Below are 24,245 nucleotides of genomic sequence, written 5' to 3'. Positions count from 1 at the left end.
TGCATTCACTCCAATAAATGTTTATGCTGAGCACGTACTGTATACGAAGAGGATCAGGACAGATGTCTGGACCCAGGAGCGGCATTTGCTGTGTCAGCAGAGAGCGTGTTATTTGTGAAGTGTGAATGGGGGGAAAAAAAGGGGAAAAAAGCCATTGGATAGGAGGGAATTAACACTTCATTGCATCGTGTGGCACAGTGAGTGAGGCTTCCTTGGGGTCTGCACTCTGACATCCTCTGTCTCCAGTTGGCCAGCGTTCGGGCAGAAACAGCCAAAGCCGACTTCATGTCAGTGCTTAGGAATGTGCAACATTTTGCAATTCACAAACTCAATTTCAGTGAAAGCAAAAAGCATGCTGTAATCCACTCAGAGCGTTTACTGTTACCGGCTTAATTGTCACAATTAGTAATCGATATCTTGAGCTTTTATGGGGGTGCTAATGGACTTTTGCGACCCTGTGAATTAGCTCATCTTTAAAGTCAAGTAGAGGCTATTCTTCAGAAGGAATACAAAATGCAATAGTCTGATGTACAAATTATCAGAACGTATTTACGCCTGCTCCACATTAAAGTTTCTTTATGAAAGTTTAAAAATCATGTTTACTTCTCATTGCTCTAAGCTCCCTGAAACATATTACAGCAAAGTAATTTACTCTGGTAATTTAATAAGAATGTAACATTTATTCAACAGAACACTAGTGAAACCAACACAAAAAGATTACAATGTAAGCAGCCTGATCCACCTTCATCAACAGCATATACATACCAATACTGCTAGATAGGACTATTTATGTGTAAAAACTCATCACATATCAGCAATGTTGTACAGACTTTGGCAGCAATACATATAGGTGTTTCTCATGAGGTTGTTTTGGGCTGGCCAGAGGAGTGTGGGTTTGTGATTTGGAGCATTTGTCTGTCTGATAGTGTCTGTGTGTAGAGAGGGAGCTGGCAGGAGAGCTAGGTTCTTGTTTGGCTTTGGTTCTTTTGTTTATCCACTGAGCACTTTACATAATAAATTCACCTTCATGGGCAGCATATCCCTGCCTTCTGTGTTTCTGTTTCCCAAGACCCTGCCTATTTATTTAAGCCCAAGACCATGCACTGTGGGGGGCTCTCACACTATTGCACTTCTATAGCACATAGATCTTAAGATAGATAAATTGAGTGGTGAAATTAATAATCCTAATATACTGTTTTTGAGAAGAAGTGTTTTAACTGTTGTGTTGAAACAGTCCCAACTGAGATTTCTCCCTCAAAATAAATATCTTATAAACTACCGAGAACATAAATCACTGGGCAGTATCCTCAAAAGCTTTTTTCATTGTCCCTAGTGCATGTCTTTATGAGCAGTACATTATAAGCATTCAGATTAAAGAGGCATTGTGCATTACTTTTTTGTCTAAATATATAAAGCTGTTTATAGGCCATTTGTATAATCCTTTCTACCTGGCTTTATAATCAGGGTTAGAAATTTGATTTGAATGAATAATACTTAAATTGTCACATTATTTATTCATTACAGGAATCTCTATCATTGTTTTACACTTCTGTCTTTAAAATCACTAAACTGGTACCTTTACTTGACCTGGTACCACTAGTAGAAATTCCTTCTGGAGTCTGACAGGAATTCTCGCTTCTCTCTCCCGTTTTCTTGTCTCATCTTCCACGCCTGAACAACATGTCACAGCCACTTCAGGGCTTTAAACTTGACAAGATCAGCGTCTAAAAGTAACCCGGCTTCTGGGACAAATATGACGGTGTTGAGTGTGTTTCTAGTGGATTTCACCGTATTACTGATGAACTGTCAATGACCGCATAGTGATCCTAACCATGAAGGTATTCCATTGAACTGGGCCAAGACTCCCCTCAGGAACATCCCATACCTCCAGATGGATGCCAATCGAGGGTCAGCAATCAGTGTACAACACATAGGAGACAGACCAGGTGTTTTAATGCAGAGGCTACAATGTTTTCCACAGATCTACCATGGCAAGCAATCAGTACGGATCACTTTACCAGCTATCCATATGTAAACTATAATAAGGACCTTTATTACATCTTCATTATTTATTCACTCAGTTATTTACCAAGAATGGTTTTGCATGATCTGTGATCCTTATTTGTTTTAATTTCTTAACAGCTTTTGTGTGGCTTGTATGCATAAAATGGTAATGCTACGTGGCAGTGCAGAATTTAAAACCCGCACGCAAATGATTAAACTGGATGCAAATTAATTGAATATTACTTTATATAAAAGAGTAATAAAAGGAAGACCAATGCTACATTATTTGTTCATGTAGTGTAGTGGCTGTGGTTGCATCCCAGCAGGCACACCTCAAGAAGTGCTGAAGACGCACAGACAGGATAAGCCTGATACTCACTATGCCAATACTTCTAGTTGTTTTTTGCTGACAGACCATCTGGATATTGGGGGAAATCCCTGTGCACCTCACAATAAATTGTACAGCTTAATAAAAAACAAAATAAGCAGATCGATCAATCAATCAATCAATCAATGCTAAATCTAATTTAAGTTGACGTTTAACAGGGAGATGTAACCCTTATCCTGGCCCAGCTTCATCCTAGTCTGAAGCATAAAAGTAATCATACAAAACAAAATAGTACTCGGCCAATTTAAATGTAACCAAAAAATCATTCCTACCACTTGTATCAACAATTAAACCACAAGTACGTTCTTCAAACCAAACCAAAACCAGGCTCATATCTACAGCTACACCAGGAGTAAGGTCTGTCAAAGGGGTTGGCACTGATGTCCACAGACCACTGTGTGATCCTACATCGTAAGATCAGAACCCAAGTGGGGGGCAGTTGTACACTCTTGAGAAACCAGGGTAGTGACACTACTGTACCCCACTAACATATATGAGGAGCAATTACAGTTAGGTCCATAAATATTTGGACAGTGACACAATTGTAATATTTTTGGCTCTGTACGGCACCACAATGGATTTGAAAGGAAACAATCAAGATGTGTTTTAAGTGTAGACTTTCATCTTTAATTTGAGGGTAGTTACATCCAAACTGAGTGAACGGTATAGGAATTACACCCATTTTATATGTGGTCCCCCCAATTTTAGGGGCTCAAAAGTATTTGGACAAACTAACAATCATGAATTAAATTATGAGTTTCAATACTTGGTTGCAAATCCTTTACAGGAGCAGCCTGAAGGCAAAACACCCCAAGAACAAGCAGGAACTAAAGACAGCTGCAGTACAGACCTGGCAGAGCATCACCAGGGAAGAAACCAAGCATCTGGTGATGATTATGGGCCCCAGACTTCAGGCAGTCATTGACTGCAAAGGATTTGCAACCAAGTATTGAAACTCACAATTTATGATTCATGATTATGTTAGTTTGTCCAAATACTTTTGAGCCCCTACAATTGGGATGCAATTCCTACACTGTTCACCCAATTTGGATGTAACTACCCTCAAATTAAAGATGAAAATCTACACTTAAAGCACACATTGATTGTGTCGTTTCAAATCCATTGTGGTGGCGTACAGAGCCCAATTGATGAAAATTGTGTCACTGTCCAAATATTTATGGACCTAACTGCACATTCATTAATTCTATAATTTTAATATTTCCAAAATAATCACATTCAAATACTAAGAGAATGCATGGAGAAAAATGTGAGAGCAGAGAACAGAGAGCTATTCTTGGTTCCAGGCCAGGTACTGTCACTCACCATTGGCAGAAGTGCCCAGCTATGGCATTCTCCTTTAGGTTTGGCAGGGCTGAGCCAGCAAGCACAACTTCTCACAGATGGAAAGTGGTACCTGGACAACAGCCTCCGGAGAAGACAGTATCTGAGAGAGCCGTGTCCATCCTCGGACTGACACCAAAGCCCTGTTGTGTGTATTCTGGGATTGCAGGGTGGGAAGACGAGCCCACTTATGTCTTAAAGAACAATCGCGTACACCATCCTCTGCTCTCCCTGTTGAGTGCGGGGATGCAACTGGCAATTCCACATCTGGGCACAAAGGGGGAAGATAATTTTGGATTAAAACAAACATCAGTATATACACTCACCTAAAGGATTATTAGGAACACCATACTAATACTGTGTTTGACCCCCTTTCGCCTTCAGAACTGCCTTAATTCTACGTGGCATTGATTCAACAAGGTGCTGAAAGCATTCTTTAGAAATGTTGGCCCATATTGATAGGATAGCATCTTGCAGTTGATGGAGATTTGTGGGATGCACATCCAGGGCACGAAGCTCCCGTTCAAACACATCCCAAAGATGCTCTATTGGGTTGAGATCTGGTGACTGTGGGGGCCAGTTTAGTACAGTGAACTCATTGTCATGTTCAAGAAACCAATTTGAAATGATTCGACCTTTGTGACATGGTGCATTATCCTGCTGGAAGTAGCCATCAGAGGATGGGTACATGGTGGTCATAAAGGGATGGACATGGTCAGAAACAATGCTCAGGTAGGCCGTGGCATTTAAACGATTCCCAATTGGCACTAAGGGGCCTAAAGTGTGCCAAGAAAACATCCCCCACACCATTACACCACCACCACCAGCCTGCACAGTGGTAACAAGGCATGATGGATCCATGTTCTCATTCTGTTTACGCCAAATTCTGACTCTACCATCTGAATGTCTCAACAGAAATCGAGACTCATCAGACCAGGCAACATTTTTCCAGTCTTCAACTGTCCAATTTTGGTGAGCTTGTGCAAATTGTAGCCTCTTTTTCCTATTTGTAGTGGAGATGAGTGGTACCCGGTGGGGTCTTCTGCTGTTGTAGCCCATCCGCCTCAAGGTTGTACGTGTTGTGGCTTCACAAATGCTTTGCTGCATACCTCGGTTGTAACGAGTGGTTATTTCAGTCAAAGTTGCTCTTCTATCAGCTTGAATCAGTCGGCCCATTCTCCTCTGACCTCTAGCATCAACAAGGCATTTTCGCCCACAGGACTGCCGCATACTGGATGTTTTTCCCTTTTCACACCATTCTTTGTAAACCCTAGAAATGGTTGTGCGTGAAAATCCCAGTAACTGAGCAGATTGTGAAATACTCAGACCGGCCCGTCTGGCACCAACAACCATGCCACGCTCAAAATTGCTTAAATCACCTTTCTTTCCCATTCAGACATTCAGTTTGGAGTTCAGGAGATTGTCTTGACCAGGACCACACCCCTAAATGCATTGAAGCAACTGCCATGTGATTGGTTGGTTAGATAATTGCATTAATGAGAAATTGAACAGGTGTTCCTAATAATCCTTTAGGTGAGTGTATAACAAAATAAATGCAATTCACATATTGCCAATTCTTTACTTTTTAAATAAATGTAAAAGCTATACAAAACAAAACATGTAAATATATTTTTAATTACACTATTACATCTATATCTACAACATGGCATGATCATTTGTTCCCATGAAAGCAGCATGGTTTGCTTTAATACATTCCACTTATTCACCATACTGGATCTCTTTGGCTGCTGACCAGTGAAAAGTGCTCTTGGTTTGCCCTAGTGGTGTGGTCAGATGAATGGAAGCATCCAAACACGTGACAGCAGGTCTAATTCAGTCTCATAGTATTAGTCTTCTTATTGCTAAGACACAATGTCCCAATGCTATGCAGTTGATTATTATTACACATTAAAATAGTCTAATGTTTTAATTAACTTGTTAATGAATCTTTAATTAACTTTAATGAAGCATTAGTAAACACAACTGCTGGTAACGAGGGAAACCCAAATTTCACATTGAAGAAATAAGGCATCTGCTTACAGTTGACTTCTCTGTTCTCATCCATTGGGTGATGTTGTCGGTGGGAATTGCCCGTTACCTGAAAATGAATGCAAATGAAGGAAAATTACAATAACGTGTTTACTGCATTTTGCAAGTATGAATTGTGTACTGCATTAAATTAAATCAGTGTGTCTATACAGCATCAACATTTCAGGGTATTTTGAGGGGTAATGAGCAAATTAAGATAAAAGAAAATCTTACATTTAAAATGGTGACAATACAGACTTGATGATGAAGCAGCAATCTCTTTAGGGTCTTTTGTGATTATGTTCTCATCTATCCATCTTGTTGAGAAGCCCTGGACACACAAACAGAGAAAAGATAATGGATTGAGCATCCATTAGCACTGTTAGAAGAAAAAGGGCAGGAACTAAATGCTTACCACAGAAAACAATTCAAGACATGTCTTAGTGTAATTATTAGAAAAGCTCAAAAATCACAATAATGTTCCTTAGTTTATTAGCAGCATTTTCACTGTATCTTTCACTTTTACAGAGACTAGTGCCCTATTAAGTTTGTAACTCCTAATTCTGCAAATAAACCTTTTTAATACTGCACCACCGTCAAGAAATTCAACTTCACCCTGGATAAAAGTGTTTGCCAATAAATAAATTATAATAAATAACTTGAAGCATTCAAAGAGTACCATAACAATATTATATGAGGCTCCTTCTACACCAAAAGAGACATTTAACTTAATCCCAACCATCTCAGATTTTGCCAAAACAATTATTTGGGTGTTTTCAGGCCCTTTTTTAGTTTTGTTTTTATATTCAGTTTTGCACAGAAAGTAGTATTTCTTCACACACTAGCCAGTAAATGAATTTTAAAGGAATTAAACCTTGATTACCCTATTCATTTAGAATGCATATTAACATTTCCAAAAGCCATCGATGTTTACAATGAAAATTAGATTATTATTACAATTTTTTAGTAGTATTTTGTAATGGCACTTTCCCTAAAATCATTTTGTTTTGTACTTCTGAAGCAGCCCTTGAAGAAATAAAGAAAATCTTCCTCAAGCCCAGCATTCATCACATAGTGCAGAGGGAGACCGCCATCTTAGTGTGAGCAGTTAAAGGACAAAAGCCTTAATGAAGTGCAAAGTTTAGCCATTTTTATTTATTTATTAACTCTGTTAGAAGTGATCAGCCAACATTTTCTAATTATTAATCAAGGTTTGGATTTAGTAAACAGGAAAGGATTAAATTATTTATTTTTGCATTCCATCATAATTGGAGATTCAACAGGCTCTTACAAGGGGTAACAGTTGAGACAGGAACATAGAGTGAAGACAAAACCATTGAATGACAACAGAAAGGTATCACCCTCAACAGCTGTGTCCCAGCACACCATCCAGCACACTGACTTAGATTATTTGTTGGAATGGCCAGAAAGCCACCTACCATGACCCCCACACAGCCTGGTACAATGTTGCACCTGGCTGTCCTTAGAGAATTGCCTTCCAAGTATCCAAGTATGTACTAGACCTGCCCTTGCTGGTTTTCTAATGTATTCCATACCAAGAAACTGAAACAAGTCCTGTAGTCATGGAGTACAGTGTGCTTTCACTGAGGATCCAGATTTCTTGTTCAGGCTGCCTTAACAGATTATTTTAAGTTTGTTATACTAGAATGGCTGTATACACAAACAGCTGGAAATATTAGTTTTGAAATGCCAGTTTAGCACATCCATCTGCGATCATTTTTCTTACCATGGTTACTTTATCAATCCCTACTCCAGGTCCATTTTCACTTCAGATTGCACCATATTTTCACAATGTTTTACTAGAATTTTAAGATCTCCATAGCTGTATAATGAAAGTATTTTAAACTAAAGTAAATCCCTTTACACATAGTAGATTGTACACTCTAAAAAGAAAAGCCATTCCTATAAAATATTTATTAAAAAATCAGGAAGTACTTTATGAGGGATGACGCAACATTAAAAGGAAAAGTGGTTAGCAAAGTAGGGTTTGAGGTCAACTCAGAAAACACTCACATTAGCAAGACTACAGCCTACACTTCCAAACTGTCTAAAAAAGTGCATCAGTCACATTTAATTATAGCTTTTCAATCAAGATGCAGAAGTTAAAACAAGTAGCAGTGTGGGACAGTGATGCATAGATACTGATAACTACAGCCCTGTAAAAATGAACTAACACTAATATTAACAGGCACAGTTCTACAATGAGGGGCTATTAATATGCACTTGAGATACTTGAATGATGGAAACAGAGGAACTTGTTTGGTGCACTGAAATATAGGGTTCAGAAGATCAGAGAGGCAAGTGGCCAGTAGGTAAGGAGGAGTCTTGACTGTGACTAGAAACTTGATGTAGAGTATTCATAGACAAGACAGGTTTCAATAATGTGTTTAATCATTCAGTAACAGTGAGTATCATTTAGAATTATGGTTGTCACAAATTTGCTGGTGCCAACAAGTAGTCATACATTTGCTTTTGTGAAGACACAGAATCCTGGGAACAGGGGCATCCCTTGGCACAGTTTCAGGCTCAGTAAAATGAAGATGGAATACCAGCCAGGATAGCTGGAAGTCAATATGGGGGAGAAAGGGTTATGAACATTCAAGATTCATGATCAGAACTAACTCTAACACACAACCAAAGACAAAAAATGCTTTAATAATCAATACAATTAGACACTGATTTTCCCCAGTGTTTATGAATGATACACAAAAAACAGAAGCTGAAATGCTGTTTTAGTCTCAGCTATACCCCACATTTCAGTTAACATTAGCCATGTAAGGAGTCCCTGTATGTTAGGAAAATCTTTTCACTAGGTTGACAAACGTCACAAAGGTTGCGGAGAATTATTTTGAAAAGGACAATTATTGTTGAAATGGTTGTTTACCAGTCTCCATCAGTAGTGCAGCATGCTTTGACTGGCTGTTTAACATTATGGATAACTTGGCAGGATTCCCAGGGGCAAATTAAGCAATTCTGATGGGAAATATTCTATACTTCTAGCATTCAGGGAAAATGCAGGAGCTCTTAGCTTCTTGCATTGTTACTTGTGATGCAGCCTATTAAATTTGTAAACTTAATCAGAACCCTCTGTGTTCTGTTTCTTTTGAAATTGGGGTTAATCATACAGTAGTACGGATAGTGGTGGTGATGATAATATTATTATTATTATTATTATTATTAATAATAATAATAATAATAATAATAATAATAATAATAATAATAATAATAATATGCAGTTCAAACAGCATCTTACAGGTAGCAAAAGAACACCCTTCACTAAGTAGCATTTTCATGCAGCTGCTCACCATACTGAAATGTAGATGTAAATTTATAGATTTAACTATTTGTTGGAACATCCAGAAAATAACCAATAGATGTACACATCTATTAGATGACAGTTAGCCTACCAATATTTATGGTTTTATTCAAAACATAAATTAACCAATTAATTAGCCAATTCCCTCACCTTAGAGGTGTTTGCTAAAGTATCCGCTCGCTGTTTTAAGTGAATTTAGAAATGTTTCAATTGTACTGGAAATAAGTGTTTCATGCAGTGGCAGTCATAACAGAGAGAGGATGTCTTTTATGAATATTAACCAAGCCTCGTGTGTTATGAGAAGGCCTGAATGACGAATGGAATTCTGCCACATAGTTAGCAATCACACCTGTTAAAGCTCCATCATTGGATTAAGTCAGGTTTCCATTCTATGCTCAGCTTTCAAAGCACCGTTGATCCCCTACCACAACTCACTCATTCCTCATAGTCTTTCCTTTTGTGCTAAAGACCAATGAGATTTGAATGGGTAAATCGGGACAACAGCTGACAAAAGACAAATTTAGCAGGGGTAAATTAAAACAATTCAGCAGATTCCAATTGCGTTGGTTATCAGATTAGCCACACAGGGACCCGCCAAGCCTTCACAAAGAAAAGAAAAAAAAAAAATGAGGGTTTCCATTTACCCTTTGTGGTCTGCATTGCGGTCTCCTCGTACATTTCTCACAGTTACTTATTGAATATAAATGTAGGGACATCATAATACTCAGATGATCTTTCACTTTAATCAGTATAATCTTTTGTAATGATTTCCATTAATTTATAATGGAATTGCCATTACAAATATGTTAACTTCAACAGTGTTGCATTATTTAATATCATATACCTCAGAGATGCATATGACACAATAAATAATGCACAGTGACTTGATAGAATACATCTATATAAAATTAATACTCACTGAAATAAATATGTTTTGAAAGCCAAATCCTAATTTTATACTTTTGGTTTTCTTAAATATTGTCTTTAAATGTGAAGATGTAATATATCTCCCTGTTCAGTTATTTAAAATCAATAGCTTTGCTTAAAGAGATTGGCTTTTTTTGTAAGCAAAGTAACAATGGGAACTGTGAGAGCAAATTCATCAAAGTGTAACCAAGATATTTTCTCCTAATGGAACTCTCATGTTCAAAGATATGTGGGCGTAGTTGTTTGTCATACAAATGTTAATAATTGTCAACATTATTAACATCAACATTATGTTTCCGTCATCATTATTGTATATAGCGTACATTGCGAAAGCTTATTTCATTACTTTCAATGGAGTTTAATTTGAAATGGGTTATCACTTTGTACTTTGTTCCTAGTGAATTCACCCTTTGGCTCCAGCAATTCTTAAAAACTCATTAATTCCTTAAATAATTCACATACAAAGGTGTTTCTGTACCTACCTGTATGATTGGTGGGGGATAATTTAATCAGCAATACCTTCAGTCACCCAAAGTGCCAAGCTCTTCAGCTATAGGGGAGATGATATTAAGCAATATTAGTTATAATACAGCAGTTTTGGTGGTGTAGTTTATCAACACTTAAAAATTAAAAAACAGACAAAGGTACATTATTGTTCCAGAAGCATAAATACAATGATTGGGAGCAAAATACCAAGTGAACCAAGGTTGGTAAAAGTACTGCTCTATGACCAACAATCAGATAAACCTACCAATAAACAGCAGTGACCCAGAAATGCTTATCTGTGAACTAAGCAACTGAAAAATGATGGTTTCCTTTTAACAAGGTTTCTAGTAAGCGTTGACTTCTGAGAAAGCACGTCTCTCTCTGGTTGCAAAATGCAGAGGGTAGACACTAAGGAGCTGAGGTTGCTTATATCAGCAACCAGCCACAGCTCTTTAGTTTCCACAATCCATCAAACCAGGTCTTGAAAGCCTTAATGAATGTTTGGGCCTTTGCCAAATAAAATAATTGAATGTGGAAACCTATAATACTTGGAGGGCAGTGCTGCTTTAGAATTGGTTTAATTTGAAGCTGGTCAGCAGTGGCTTCACATATTTTGTGTAACTGAGTAAGCTCGGTCTCACTCCGCAGTGCTTCATTTGTTTATTTCAAATACACGACTCAAGTTAACTAAAACGGAAAACCCTTTATGACATTACTTGGTATTTAAATTGTAACCTATCACACAAAATAGGTGGCCGGTAAAATCGGACAAATACACCTTCCTTGAAATACTACTCTTTATGTAGATAACATTTGTTTTCTGGTTGTGATGCTTAATAACTTATTTCACCTACAATTATCAGGCTCCCTTAAAAGTCTTTTCATGTGATGTTTTTTTTTATTAGTTAAATGGAACTACATGGTTTGATTTCCAATACATGTATTCACACAGATTTTTTTGTTTGTTTAACACCACATCACAGTTCATAGATATCGATCTGCTCTAGTAATGTTATACATTAATAAGGCTTTAAAAAAGTATTCTGACATTAAAATAAAAGTAAAGGGAGCACTTCTAACATGGTGAGTCACAGCAACAACAAGTAATCCCTTCCAGGCCAATTTGACTCCCTATTGAATTGCAACCATTTATCATAAATTTAATCTCCACAGTGGTAAAAAAAAATAAAAAATATGACAGAATTAGGGCTGATTTTTAAGATCAGAGATGTCTTTACACTTGTTTTCATTTCAATACTGTATGACAATAATCAATACATTTCTGAAAAACATTGTTGGGTGAATTCGATTATTCATAAGATTAATCAAATGTAATAGTGTAAGGGGACTCAACATCAAATGTGCAGCACACTGAGACTGCCTGTATCCTTTAAAGATGATGCTCAAAGATGGAAATGTAATACAACCTTGCCCTGCACTGTCATATATACTGTGGATATGGACCTCAGTAAACAATCCGTTTAACACACACTGCCTAAGCTACATACAAGAACACAAAGGATTAAAAGTTGTTGGTTTGACAGTAGCTAGTATTAGCCCCTCTGCATGTGTGTACTAATGTATATATTTGAAATGCATAAGGTGTTTTATCATATGGAAAAAGAGCACACTCGCCCCACTTTTCAAAAGAGTATCTTGGTCATATTTCACTGGATAATTACCAAATACTACAGCAAGCAGAAAAAGAAAAATAAAGCTAGTCAGTGAGCCACAATAAAAGTGCTCGGTTTGCAACTACCACTACCAATAGGCTACATATAATTAAAATGATACTCTGAACGTTTGCTTTAGAAGAATCAGATATTTAAAGTGAGTCTCAAAATGTGCAGCATGACATGACCACCACATTATCATCGCAGAAAAGTTGCACTACGTATCGTTTTAGAAAAGTGCGAAGCATCTGATATAGAAAAGATCGAATGGCCGCAAAATGTACCTGAATATTAACTAGCAGGCCGTTGTTGGTATCTCCATATTCAACTTCAAAGTAGTTTATATATATATATATATATATATATATATATATATATATATATATATATATATATATATATATATTCGAAGCCGACATGCTTATGACTTATCCATCCGTAATAAATCAAATCAATCAAAGCCATTTCCAGGGCATCTTACCGTGGCGGGGCCTGTGCTGTCTGGGCGCGGAGACTATGGGAAAGGGTGATTAGTTTGAATCAATTGCCTTCTCCTCAGGGGACTGCAAGCCAGGGCTTTATGTAAAGCGGAAGCATGGTGTGGTTCACTTGCACTCCAGCTGTTCTGGAGAACTTCCATTCATTGCTTTTTCCCGGCTGAAATGGAAAGACGTCTGTCCGGCTCTGCGCTGCATTAGACGTGCTGCTGTCTGCTGAGAACATGTCTGTTGAACTTGAGGAAGGACGCACATCGGCATTGAAGTCCAGATGCGCTTTCGTGTTATGGACTATATTTCCGCACTCCTGCCTCATCTTGTCGCTGGTGGCATACGCTGCCTTTGGTGCTTTGTTATTTAGACACATCGAGGGCAACCAAAGGCCGATGATAACTAACTCAACGAACTCCTGGATCTCATCCAACGCCACGAACCTGTGCAACTCAACGAGGGATAACTATGACATATTCTTGTGCAAACTAGTGAGAACAGTGAATCAGCATACGGGTACTTATTTATTTCGGTAACTTGTCTAGTTATGCATGCACAGTATTGTGTAACAGTGGTGCCTTGTTAAACTTAAGCAATGGTTTATATTTTGTTTTGTATAGTGTTATTGATCAGTTTCATGTTCGTGTAATTGACTGCTTGATGGGAAGACGCAGAAAGCTCTGTATGTAGCAGACGCAATCGAGCATCTGGCAGCAGCACTATTTCAAGAAACGTAAAGTTATTGGACGAATACTAAAATTAATCTGAACTTGTTTTTCCAGGAAATGGAAGTGATGATCAGCAAAGTTTGCTGGTCGCGATGAAATCTGTGATTTCCAAAAACTTTAAGGCGATCTGGCTGCAGCGCCCGGAGAGATGGTCTTTCATGGGCGCCTTGTTCTTTTGTTGCACTGTGTTCACAACAGTAGGTAAGTGGCTCCTACAGACCACATGTACAGCTCAGGCTATACATCCTGCCGTCTTTGATTACATTTCCTCTATTTATATCACCACCCAACTGTACAACCAGGTAAACTGCATGGGAGGGATCACTACGTTGATACGATATATACAGGCTAATAATTAAATTAGTCATTACTAGATGTTTTTTCCCCTCAGGTAGAGGCACAGATCTTATTACAAAGAAGACTGCTGCTGAAAATAAGATAACTTGAGCATGCGTTTCGGTTAACATAATTAAAGCATGATGTAAAGTAGGCATTATAGATGGTTATTTGTAATCTATATATAACATAGAGGGGGTGTGGACCAAAAAATAACTCGTAGACCAAAAATAACTTTACGCATTTGATGCTCGCTGGTCCTTAGGGTACCATTTGATTCATGACAAAATAAGAGATAGAAATGTATATCAAAAGTACACATCTGTCTGAGGTACAATGCATGGATGTAAACTTAAAGGTTGCAGAGACGGGTGAGTGAGTGTCTCGAACAATAATACAGCTACATTTTCAACAAACAAAAGTATATACAGTTTTTGAGATCATATTGCTACTGACAAAAACTAAACCGATGTAACCAGAATGCAAATCAGAACAGATTGAATTCTATTAAAAACGACAGTAGCACTAAAGCGCACATGTGCTCAAGTGATCCCACCGGGCTGTGTCCCGGACCGCTCCCCTGCCTCCCTCGCTACCTTCCCTTGGGGGGCGGATGCACTAGGGTCGCCATCTTAAGGCGTGTCCCAGTACCTTGGGAAAGTGTGAAGGGGCTATGTGCCCTCCAGTGCACCCCGACTGACTGTCAACAAAAGAAAACCCATGGCACTGCTGAAGCCACAGATTTATTTGCGTTAAAGTGGGAAAATAGGCAAACAGCAAACTTTACATGTTGCTGGGTTATTTAAAAAGCAAAATATTTGTAAAATGGATGTTGTATGGAGTAGCAAAGCTAATACAATTATTTCAATATATGATTAGAAAAGTATATCGATACAGTGTTTCAGTAAATATCGATAGCTGTTACAGATTACCACTAGGTATTTTTATGTAGGCTGTTTGTTAGCAGATTAGCAGATGCCCTTACCCAGTGCGACTCTATTTGTCAACAGAAACATTTTCCAAAGCGTTAGAAAACACAGGAAATACAAGAACAGACTACATCAAGATAAGTTTGGCTTGCAAAACATGAGCTCTAACAAGTACAAAACAGTAGAAAAAATTACCTTCAACTGATGTGCTAATTAAGCAGAAGTTTACTTACATTTATTTTGCAAACATTGGGTTGTAAGATCGGTAAGGGAGCATCTGCGGAGTAAAATGTAATTACTTCCAGTTCATTGTGTAGGTTTCCAATAAACTTATAGTTCTATGGTATTCTAAGAATGTTACAGTCAATCCGGTTCAATATCAGTCAGAAACTAAGCATTCTGACTAGTACTAAAGTACTGAAATCGATTACAGATACACTTGATATACGTCTAAATAATTAAATTCAAGGTTAAAGGTGTGATCTCCAATGAACAACATATGCATACGTTTTAGAAAAGGGTTAACTAATTTAAAATCAATAAGTTGTCTTATGATTTATTAATTATCACACTAGTTATTATTATTATTATTATTTTTGTCATTTAGCTGACGCTCTTATCCAGGGCTGGGCATTTTACTGGAGCAATCTAAGTGAAGCACCTTGCTCAAGGGTACAACAGCACTGCCCCACCCAGGATTTGAACCTTCCAGTCATGAGTCCAGAGCCCTAACCACTACTCCACGGTGCTGCCAGAGTTTGGGCAGTTTTTCAATTTCAGCTGCAACAGATAAGGGATGGGTGGTGGATGTGCTTTTACAGTTGCTGATCGAGGTGTTTAATCAGATTCATATCAGGGCTAGGTTCCCAAGAAGAAAAAATAAAATAGAAAAAAAACTTTGTACCATTACCTGCTGGCTTTGGGTGACGTGACAAGTCAAGTCTCAAACATTTTGAAGCAACTGCTTAATTTACAAGACACCTTTATTGGTAGAGAAGAACAGATATCCAGCAGAATCAGTCTTACCCCCCTTTCTGTGCTCCAGTTTGCTGAGCACATTTTATGTTTTATGTGGTCAATGACGGGTATCCTGGCCTTTTTGTGATTATGTATAAATGGTGACATAGTAGAAGCATGAGCTGTTTGAGGCATCTTCAATAATCTACAAGCTGCTTCGATTTATGTTATTTATTGCCAAATTGCACTGATTTTGGGTGGCCTGGGCTGTTGGATCATTTTCAGTTTCCTTTTGATTCTGGCAGGCATCTGTATCTTGGAGGAGTCAGAAATATTGCTGATTATGCCTCACAAAAGCTTAAAAAATATTTTAAGTGCTTTGTTAGTCAGTTACTATTAGTTACCATGCTAACTACAAACATCTGCAAGAAATTAGAAGGAAAGGGCTTTCTTTCTACCATCCACATCAGTGGGAATATAAATAAGTCAGTATCACTAAAAATGGCCCACGATTAACAGCTTCTTAACTAGATGCATTTTCCAAGAAAACCAGCACTGCATCTCAGCATACCATTTTGTGTTTTTCCTTTCTGAAATATTATACCACAGCTACACTGGCCTTGAAATAGAAGCAAAGTTGTATTAGTTCCAATCATCGTGATTCACTTTCTTGAAATGTATTACAATGATCATGCCAAAAACTATACCCAGCTAGCAAACAACAACAGAACAAAGCAGTTATATAACAATGACATTCATTGCTCCTTTGCTCCCTGTATTCTATCTTATTTATAAGGAGGAATGACATTTCTTAAACATGACAGATTCTGAACATGACATATACATATAGATGTTCCAGCTCGTACAAACAAATTAAAAAACGTTTCTTTAAACAACACATTTGGGGGTTATTTAAGACTGTCTTTCCTCTGTATTTGATCTTTTAACTGCTTTTGTATTATCTTTGTTTTTGCTTTTTAGAATCTATAAACTGATGTTTTGCTGATTACGGTTTAACCAGACCTTGGTTGAATTGCAAATTAATGGAAGAGTTGCAACAAAATGACATTATCAAAGTAGTTCAGCAAACATTAAGAATTTGTATTAAGGATAGTTTACAAATACAATTTTCAAAGTATTGTAGTATGTCCAAATACTTCAAAGTACTTCAGAAGCTAATGACAGCCTCAGCCTCAGCCACAGTACAAATAACTAGTCTTAAGTTTAAAATGGAAAAAAAAACTCTCCTATGTATTCTATTTTCAGCTCTGGGCAAAAGCCTAAGTGTATGGCATTGGATTTTTACTAGAATAAGACAATTCAGGTAACAGTAGCTAATTTTAAATGTGTTGGAGTAGTTCCATATAAAGACAGGTAAGGGGATTGAAGCCACTGGACCAAGACAACATCTTAGTGTGCAAACTGCAGCCCTGGACCAAATTTCAACAGCAGTCTGGTTTTCAAAGATCCTGCAACACAAAAAAGACTGAACAAGATGCAAATCTGAATTGGAAAAAAATAGATGATCGCTGAGCTGTAGTGATTTTACCATTAATGGAAGAAATATGAATTCTGCAAGAGATATTAATCAAAGGACATGAGGATATCATCTATAGGTTGAACCTATGTAGGAAAAAAGACTCTAGAAAGACTTTGTATGTCCTCCAGATAGATCATGCTTATATCTTGAGAAAGTGGCAAATGAAAAAGAATACACGCATTTCTTTATTTTTATTTTATTTTACACAGTTATCTTTGTAAGCAAGCAGCAGGGCATTGGTGCCACCCAGAGAGCAGTCACAGCTCTTTCAGGTTACCCTTGGCTCCGGAAGACTGCACGTCCAACTCCAGCGGCTCTCAAGACAGTTGAGCACCTGCACTTGGAGCCACCACAATGAGTGAATATTGTATTGTGGACTAAATTTAAAGTATTTGCTTTATAACTACGTGCAGAATACTTAGGGGCAAATAATGGCATTACACGAAAATATTAGGTAGCCTGCTGGAGACTGATATATGATAGCCATCAAGCTCCAAAGTAACAGGCTAATTGCATATCTTGGTATCCAAAACAGGAAAGCCACAAATCACTTACGAGAGCCCTTTCAAAAATGTTAACGCAATTTGCCTATCCATAATGCAGATGAACAGTTTCAGCTCTGCAGCAATCTTAACCACAGAATATATAGTTTGAGCCTCATTAATTTGACATGGGGAAGTTTTTTGTTGTTTTTTTGATGTACTTTTGTTCAGTTTCTTTGTCAGATAAATTTAAACATCACTTTCGCTGATCAACAGGTTAATAAATTCAGCTGTAGACCAGGTGTAGGCTTATCAAACACACTGAAGCTCTGGGTATTAGCTTTGCTTTAGGTAGTAATATAAAAGAAAGCAAACTGTCCTAATGATCAAAGAGTAGTAAATCCAAATTCAATTTGTCTCAGTTTCAACCTTTTCCTAAACTATATTTTTACACAGAATGATGCTACAGTCTTTATTTCCTGTCCTCCTGGCTTTAAAAACAATGTTTGAAAACCCACCATAAAAAGCTTCTTTACATTAAGTCATTATGGTACTAGGGAATATTGATAATAAAGATCTGAAAATGAGAAGCTTCCCATTTTGACAATCTGACATATAGTGCAGTAGTCAGTACCATCATATATATCCCAGCACACTGATAATGACTTACACACAACCCTATGAAGGCTTATGGAACACAATATTTATATTTAATCTGTTTCCTCTTTCAATATCAGGTAGAAAAACATTTAAAAACACCGGAATAGATGACAACAGGTATCACAGCTACAAGTATCTCCAGCAGGTGTCAGTGTTGTCTGCTACATATGTGTCCAAATGCTAAATTGTAGCATTTGCCTGTGCAGATCTTTTGTCTAATTACAGCTTACATCATTGCATTGCTGTTATGCATCTTACCTGTATTTTTTTCTCATTATAGAAAAAACACCAAAAGCAAAAAGGAAGTGAATAATACTCAAGGCCTTGTGTATGCAATCATTTGATTAGGTATTTTATCCCCACCACTTTTTTGGAAATGTACTTTTCTCTCTCTCTACTAGCTATTTCAGCTCGGACCAAAAGACCTTAAAAAAAAAAAAAAAAAAAAAAAAAAAAAAAAAAAAGGCATCAACTGCACCAAACCAGGCTACTGAATTAGGCTGTTGTTTTGTAAATTGGATTACATCACACTGGGATCTTTATAGCAGGTTTCAAGGAGCCAGATGAACAGAATCTGTGATCGCCTGTAGCACTCTTATTGATTTTGTTAGCATGATTAGTAGAGGAAGCAATATTAATCATGTAGGAAAGAACACAATAAAATGAAATATAAGGAGGAAAACCAAACCTGATTAAACACATCAGTTTTATCTTGGTTAAACCAGATCATGTTCAGGTTTTAGATGCAAGTAAAATTATCGGTGTTCATTTCCTGGTTTTCACATTATGCACAGAAAAAAGCCCAGGAGCAAACAACATGGCTCTGCATTCATCTTTTTATACCACGGTGCCTACTCAGTGGGGTTTTATTTTCTCCACTTACTAGTCAGAATGGTAATGTATTCAAGGTGAATTTTGGGATTTGCCCTGCTTTTAAACTAGACACTATTAAAAATGAATGTTTCAACATTCAACATAGTGGTATGTTGTGTAGTACCATTCATTAAGTTATGAAAACTTCCCTTTTCCTTATCTTTGAATAGCAAGCAACTGTAAAAATAATCCATTTACTGACTGTGAACAGAAAAAATATATCTACAGTAATAGTGCCTTTAATCTTGGCCCTGTCTGGGTCACCACCCATGTCTTATCTTTTGGATTAACGCCAACTCTTCTTCCTCTGGTTTCAGCAGAAACTGGTAAATTCTGTTGTGGAAATTGAAAAGTCTAACTAATGTGTAGTGTGCTGCCAACATGCAAATTGTGATGTATGTTATTTTTTTAGGTTATGGTGAAATCTACCCAGTGACTCTTCATGGAAAATTGGTTTGCATTCTGTATGCCATGGTGGGCATCCCTCTTATGCTTCTGGTAATCACAGATGTAGGGGATCTACTGGCCATGCTTCTTTCAAAGACCTACCACCGCCTGTACCGGCTGTGCAGGTTCCCATCCTGCCGCTGGACCTTCCGCAAGTGCAACAACAAGGCCCCGGAGTCAAGTACCCCTGGAACCTACACCTTTGAATCAGACATGGTTATTCGGGAGCCCATGGACATCAAGCATGTGCTCCATACACAGGGCTCGGTAAAGCGCAGGTCTGTGCAGCTGCGCAACGCTGAGATCTTTAACAAGATCATCTCCACAGAGAAACTTTCATTTGGCCCCCTGAAACGCAGCTGCTCCTGCCCCGAGCTCAACCAGATGCCGGCTTCCACACATTTCAAGATCTGGGACTTCACAGGGATAGGCGAGGAGCTGGACAAATTCAACGTTCCCATAACTGCCATCTTGGTGGTGGTGTTTGCCTACATTCTGCTTGGGGCGCTGACTCTCCCATTGTGGGAGAAAGAGTGGAACACATTCGATGCGTTCTACTTTTGCTTCATCACCTTGACCACCATTGGCTTCGGAGACATAGTTCCTAACCATCCGAATTTCTTTCTCCTCACCTCTCTCTTCATCATTATTGGGATGGCCATCATGTCAATGGCTTTTAAGTTGGGCCAATACAGGATTGTCAGCTGCTACCGCAGGTTTATTAGGTGCATTAGCGGTGGGATGGTGGAGAGGTATGAGGAGATGAGGGAGGGTGAAGTGGAGGCCAAAAACTAACTGGACATCCTCATGGATGCCTTTATTGCTAGTTTTGTAGCAAAAAAAAAAAAAAAAAAACAGTATTATGACCTTTGAAGAAGTTCAATCCAGCCTGGTGAATATGTATTTCTGAAAACTTGAATCTAAAGTAAGAATCCAAATGGATTTATCAGGTCAGTGCATGAATAGTCTGATAATGCTTGCAAATATCAATTCTGTCTTAACTCAGGGGCACATACTATTCTTGCTGTATTGCCTGTTATACCGTCTGCCTGCTGTTGGAACTCTCCTATTTATTCTATTTTCAGCTCTGGGCAAAAGCCTAAGTGTATGGCATTGGATTTTTCATGGCAATGAAACCTATTAATTTGTCCTCCTCTGTAAATCATGGCTGATAAAAGCCAAAACAGGGGTCATGTCTATACAGTACATCAAGAATGAATGTAGATTAAGAAAGTTGAGCTTCACTGTTTTCCAAAATGTGGATTACAGATATTACAAATGTGACTGAATAGGAATGAACACCAGTCAGTGTTTCTCTCATCTGATAAATGTAATCAGCAGGTGTTGAGCCCAAAAACACAGTTCTCAAGTCATGTGACTTCTGGCTAGGCACACTGATGCCTTGCTCATTTTGGATTGCTGTAGAACTGGGATGTCAGTCCACCCCTTTCTTTCTCACAAAGCCATGGGCACAAAAAGTCCATACCCAGGTAAAATCACAAGCTCAGTTTTGTGATACTCCGCAGCAGTCTCATATGTTAATGGCTTACACAAGATGTGTGAAGAATCATATTAAATACATTTTAAATGAACAAGACTGGTAATTTTACTGAAGAACGGTTAGTTGCCTTAAGTCTCTAACATTTTGGGTTTGGGCTTTTTATAATTTCATTTTTAAAATTGTAGCTGTTAGAATTGAAAGTTAGGGATATGGCTTACAGATTAGTGATTAATAATCACTACATAGTATAAACAAGACCGTTACCATATAGATGTTTGCTACCTAGGGAAAACAATACTATACCTTGAAAATAATAAGTAAAAGTGCTGTGCTTGACATGTCATGCCTCTTGTACATTTATACATGTAAGGATAAAAGAAAAAACATTAACTTAACCTGTGATTTGTAATCTTGTGGCTTTCCCTTTACTATGAACTGCAGGCATCAAATAGTTTTTGATATGTTTTGTTTCACACATCAGAAGTTGTGTATCAATAAAATGTGAAGGTATATTTTTTTGATGGTGCAGTTCTTTTCACTACACACCACAGTGGATCTAAAATGGATATGACAACTTGCTTCTAATTTCTTACTCTGGGCAATGGAAACAATCCGACATGTAAGGTCAAAGTAATTTTTATAATTGTTCTCTGCAAAACACATCACAGGCTGATGTTCCATTTCTAATTCAAGGCCTACTCATAGTGAGAACCTTGCAATAGGCGATGTTTCATCAGCAGTTCCAGTCCTGTCTGTAAGAAGTCAATTAATACAGAGAGATGGACCTTTTTCTGGGGTCATTTCAGTAAGTATCTTATTTTTGTTTCACAGAATGGCTTTATAATGGTGAGCATCATCTCAAAAAGTTATTTTTGGGAATTGCAAAGGTACAGCAGATGTGTCACATGTATAGATAGACAAATAGCTAAGTTTACAAAAAATGTAGCAGGAGGTTTAAAAAGTGGCAGTGTGCTTTCCTAGCTTTTACACAAAACCTATAAACAGCTGAAAATGCTGAAAAGCAAGGTCCAATTCACACAAAGAGGGCTGCAATCTGAATAACCAGAGGAAATCAGAGAGAAAGAATTAGGAGGACAAATGTCAAAATGCTGAGAGAAAGCCAGAGGGAACAGAGTCTGAGTCACAGTGATGGACAATAGAGCAGCCCAGTCCTTACAGACAACCTGCACAATGTACTGAACACACACCAAGTGAGACCCTTCACAACACAAGGGTATTAAAGCAATAACACAATTACTACATTATTTATCCTCTCTGTGTAGTTCGTATGCTGGCAAAGCGAAGGTCTGTGGTTGCGGATTGTGTAAAATGAGAGAATCTGAGAAACAAAACCTTTGCTTACTTGTCCACATTACCCAAATTATTAACTAGGAATTGATTACCATCCTGAGGCTATCAACATGTGCTCTTTCTGAAAGTACTGAATGTTATAAATGCAAAATTGTGGAAAACTACTTGGAGTTCCTGAAAAGTAAGAAAAGGCAATTTCATATACGAATAGATGTATTAAATGGCACTGAAATAAGGATTGTATACATATTAATTAGTTGTTTTTACAAGGTCACTTGATAAAGACAGCAGCAGTCTGTATTTGTGTTAATGCAACAAGCCACTGGATGGCAACAATGTAAGACTAAACTTCACAATACACACTTCAATGGGGGGGGTTCTATTGTGCGTTTTTACCTCGTCAACGATGCGCATGAACGTGTGGCCCGAAAAAAACGGAAAATCAGGTTTGTGACCAAAAACAAAGGGAAAAACGGCGCAGAGAAGGACAGCGTCAAGCCTATACTCGAGTAAATGACGTCAGCGTGACTAAAACTCTCTTTTCCACGCTTCACGTGCACATTCCCGCGCCAAATCCTCAAATGACCGCATTATAAAAGTGCACGATAACCGGCCAGTGTGAGTGTCAAGATGTCAGAAACGGAGAAAGTAAGTTACTGATTTACGTTGCGTGTGTAGCAACGGCGTATCATACTACTGGTAATGCGGAAGGCGGTTTTGTTTCCATTCTGCTCTCTATACCGTTGTGCACTGTTCAGGACTGTACGTCGTGTTAATCCTAACTTTATCAAACTCATACTCACGGCTTTCCGCTCCATCAGGGACGTGAAAAAGCCTCTGGTAAAGTCAGTAACAGACTTAAACGAGCCCGAGACTGGAGTGGAACAAGTCACGTGACAGCCGTGGGGCTCCGTGACGTCCGCATCTCGCGCATTCTCGCGCACGGAAGCCACCGATTTCCCGCCAAAACCGCACGAGCGCTGTGCGCAGAGCTAATTTGCATATCATATCACCACTTTCCCCTTAATTTGCATGACGTCGGGTCACTTTATCTGGCATGTTGTCACGACTAAGGTTAAAACATGAGTCTTGAGGCTTCACTTGAGCACTTCTGAGGTTCATCGCAGGTAGCTGTACGACCACTCTACTCCATTTGCAGCAGACCTATGACAATGACTCTACATAAGGAGCCTGGGTCAAGGTAAGTGCACATTTCCGGCACTCCCACTAGTTTGGGAATTGTAATGCTGTAATCAAACACAAGAGGGAAGCATAAGCACAGCATCTGAAACAGGTTACGTTTGGACGGCAAATGCTATGCAATGCCAATAAGATTTTTAATACAAACGATCAAAAGTCACCATTAATCTAAAATGCCGACATTGTAGAAAAGCCCAAGGTGTAACTTGTTAAATTAGAAAGGCAGCTCTTTCATGCTTTCTTAGTTGATTAATAGATATACTAGGTGACATCTTATAATTAAAGTTATTGTATTTATTAGCAGATGCCCTTACCCAGACATTTTCAAAGCAAAACAAAGTGCAATCAATGCAATATTGTAAATTAGGTGACAAGATTACAGAGCCCACAAAAAGCTTAGTTTGATTATTTTGCATTTGGTCATTTGTTGGCGTTCAAAACAAAGGTGCGACCTTTTACATTTGCATCATCTCAGAGGACACTGTATTCACACACAATACTGCCACAGTGTACAACTAAAGTTACAGACCAATTATCCTCAAGTTTCAGCTTGCAGCATTCAATAGAACCTCCAAAGGAACATCATGCTATTTTTTTGGCAATGGGCAC

General features: G+C 38.1%; 1 protein-coding gene and 1 long non-coding RNA gene across 2 annotated transcripts; one reads left to right on the top strand and one right to left on the bottom strand.

The window, feature by feature from the left end:
- Positions 1-7,761: 7,761 nt before the first annotated feature.
- LOC136715935 (uncharacterized) lies at positions 7,762-23,325 on the bottom strand. Its single transcript, XR_010805103.1, has 3 exons — positions 23,240-23,325; positions 10,508-10,575; positions 7,762-8,343 (listed from the first exon to the last, which is right to left on the bottom strand). It is a non-coding gene; the product is annotated as an uncharacterized LOC136715935 (long non-coding RNA).
- On the top strand, positions 12,695-21,637 carry kcnk18 (potassium channel, subfamily K, member 18). Its single transcript, XM_066693349.1, has 3 exons — positions 12,695-13,188; positions 13,455-13,601; positions 19,590-21,637. The coding sequence occupies exons 1-3, from the start codon at positions 12,906-12,908 to the stop codon at positions 20,417-20,419; spliced, it is 1,260 nt and encodes a 419-aa protein (XP_066549446.1). The 5' UTR covers positions 12,695-12,905; the 3' UTR covers positions 20,420-21,637.
- Positions 23,326-24,245: the final 920 nt, after the last annotated feature.

Source organism: Amia ocellicauda, chromosome 20 (assembly GCF_036373705.1).
Source record: "Amia ocellicauda isolate fAmiCal2 chromosome 20, fAmiCal2.hap1, whole genome shotgun sequence".
In the NCBI taxonomy this organism is placed as follows: Eukaryota; Metazoa; Chordata; class Actinopteri; order Amiiformes; family Amiidae; genus Amia; species Amia ocellicauda.
The sequence above is the reverse complement of the archived record's forward strand: the minus strand, read 5'-3'. Positions and strand labels throughout refer to the sequence as shown.

What these genes read in the sequence shown, in the direction of transcription:
- kcnk18 (XM_066693349.1), top strand. Translation starts at nt 12,906, where the DNA reads ATGTCTGTTGAACTTGAGGAAGGACGCACATCGGCATTGAAGTCCAGA. An exon ending in AACAGTGAATCAGCATACGG is followed by an intron (nt 13,189 to 13,454) that starts GTACTTATTTAT and finishes TTGTTTTTCCAG; the next exon opens with GAAATGGAAGTGATGATCAG. An exon ending in CACTGTGTTCACAACAGTAG is followed by an intron (nt 13,602 to 19,589) that starts GTAAGTGGCTCC and finishes TTATTTTTTTAG; the next exon opens with GTTATGGTGAAATCTACCCA.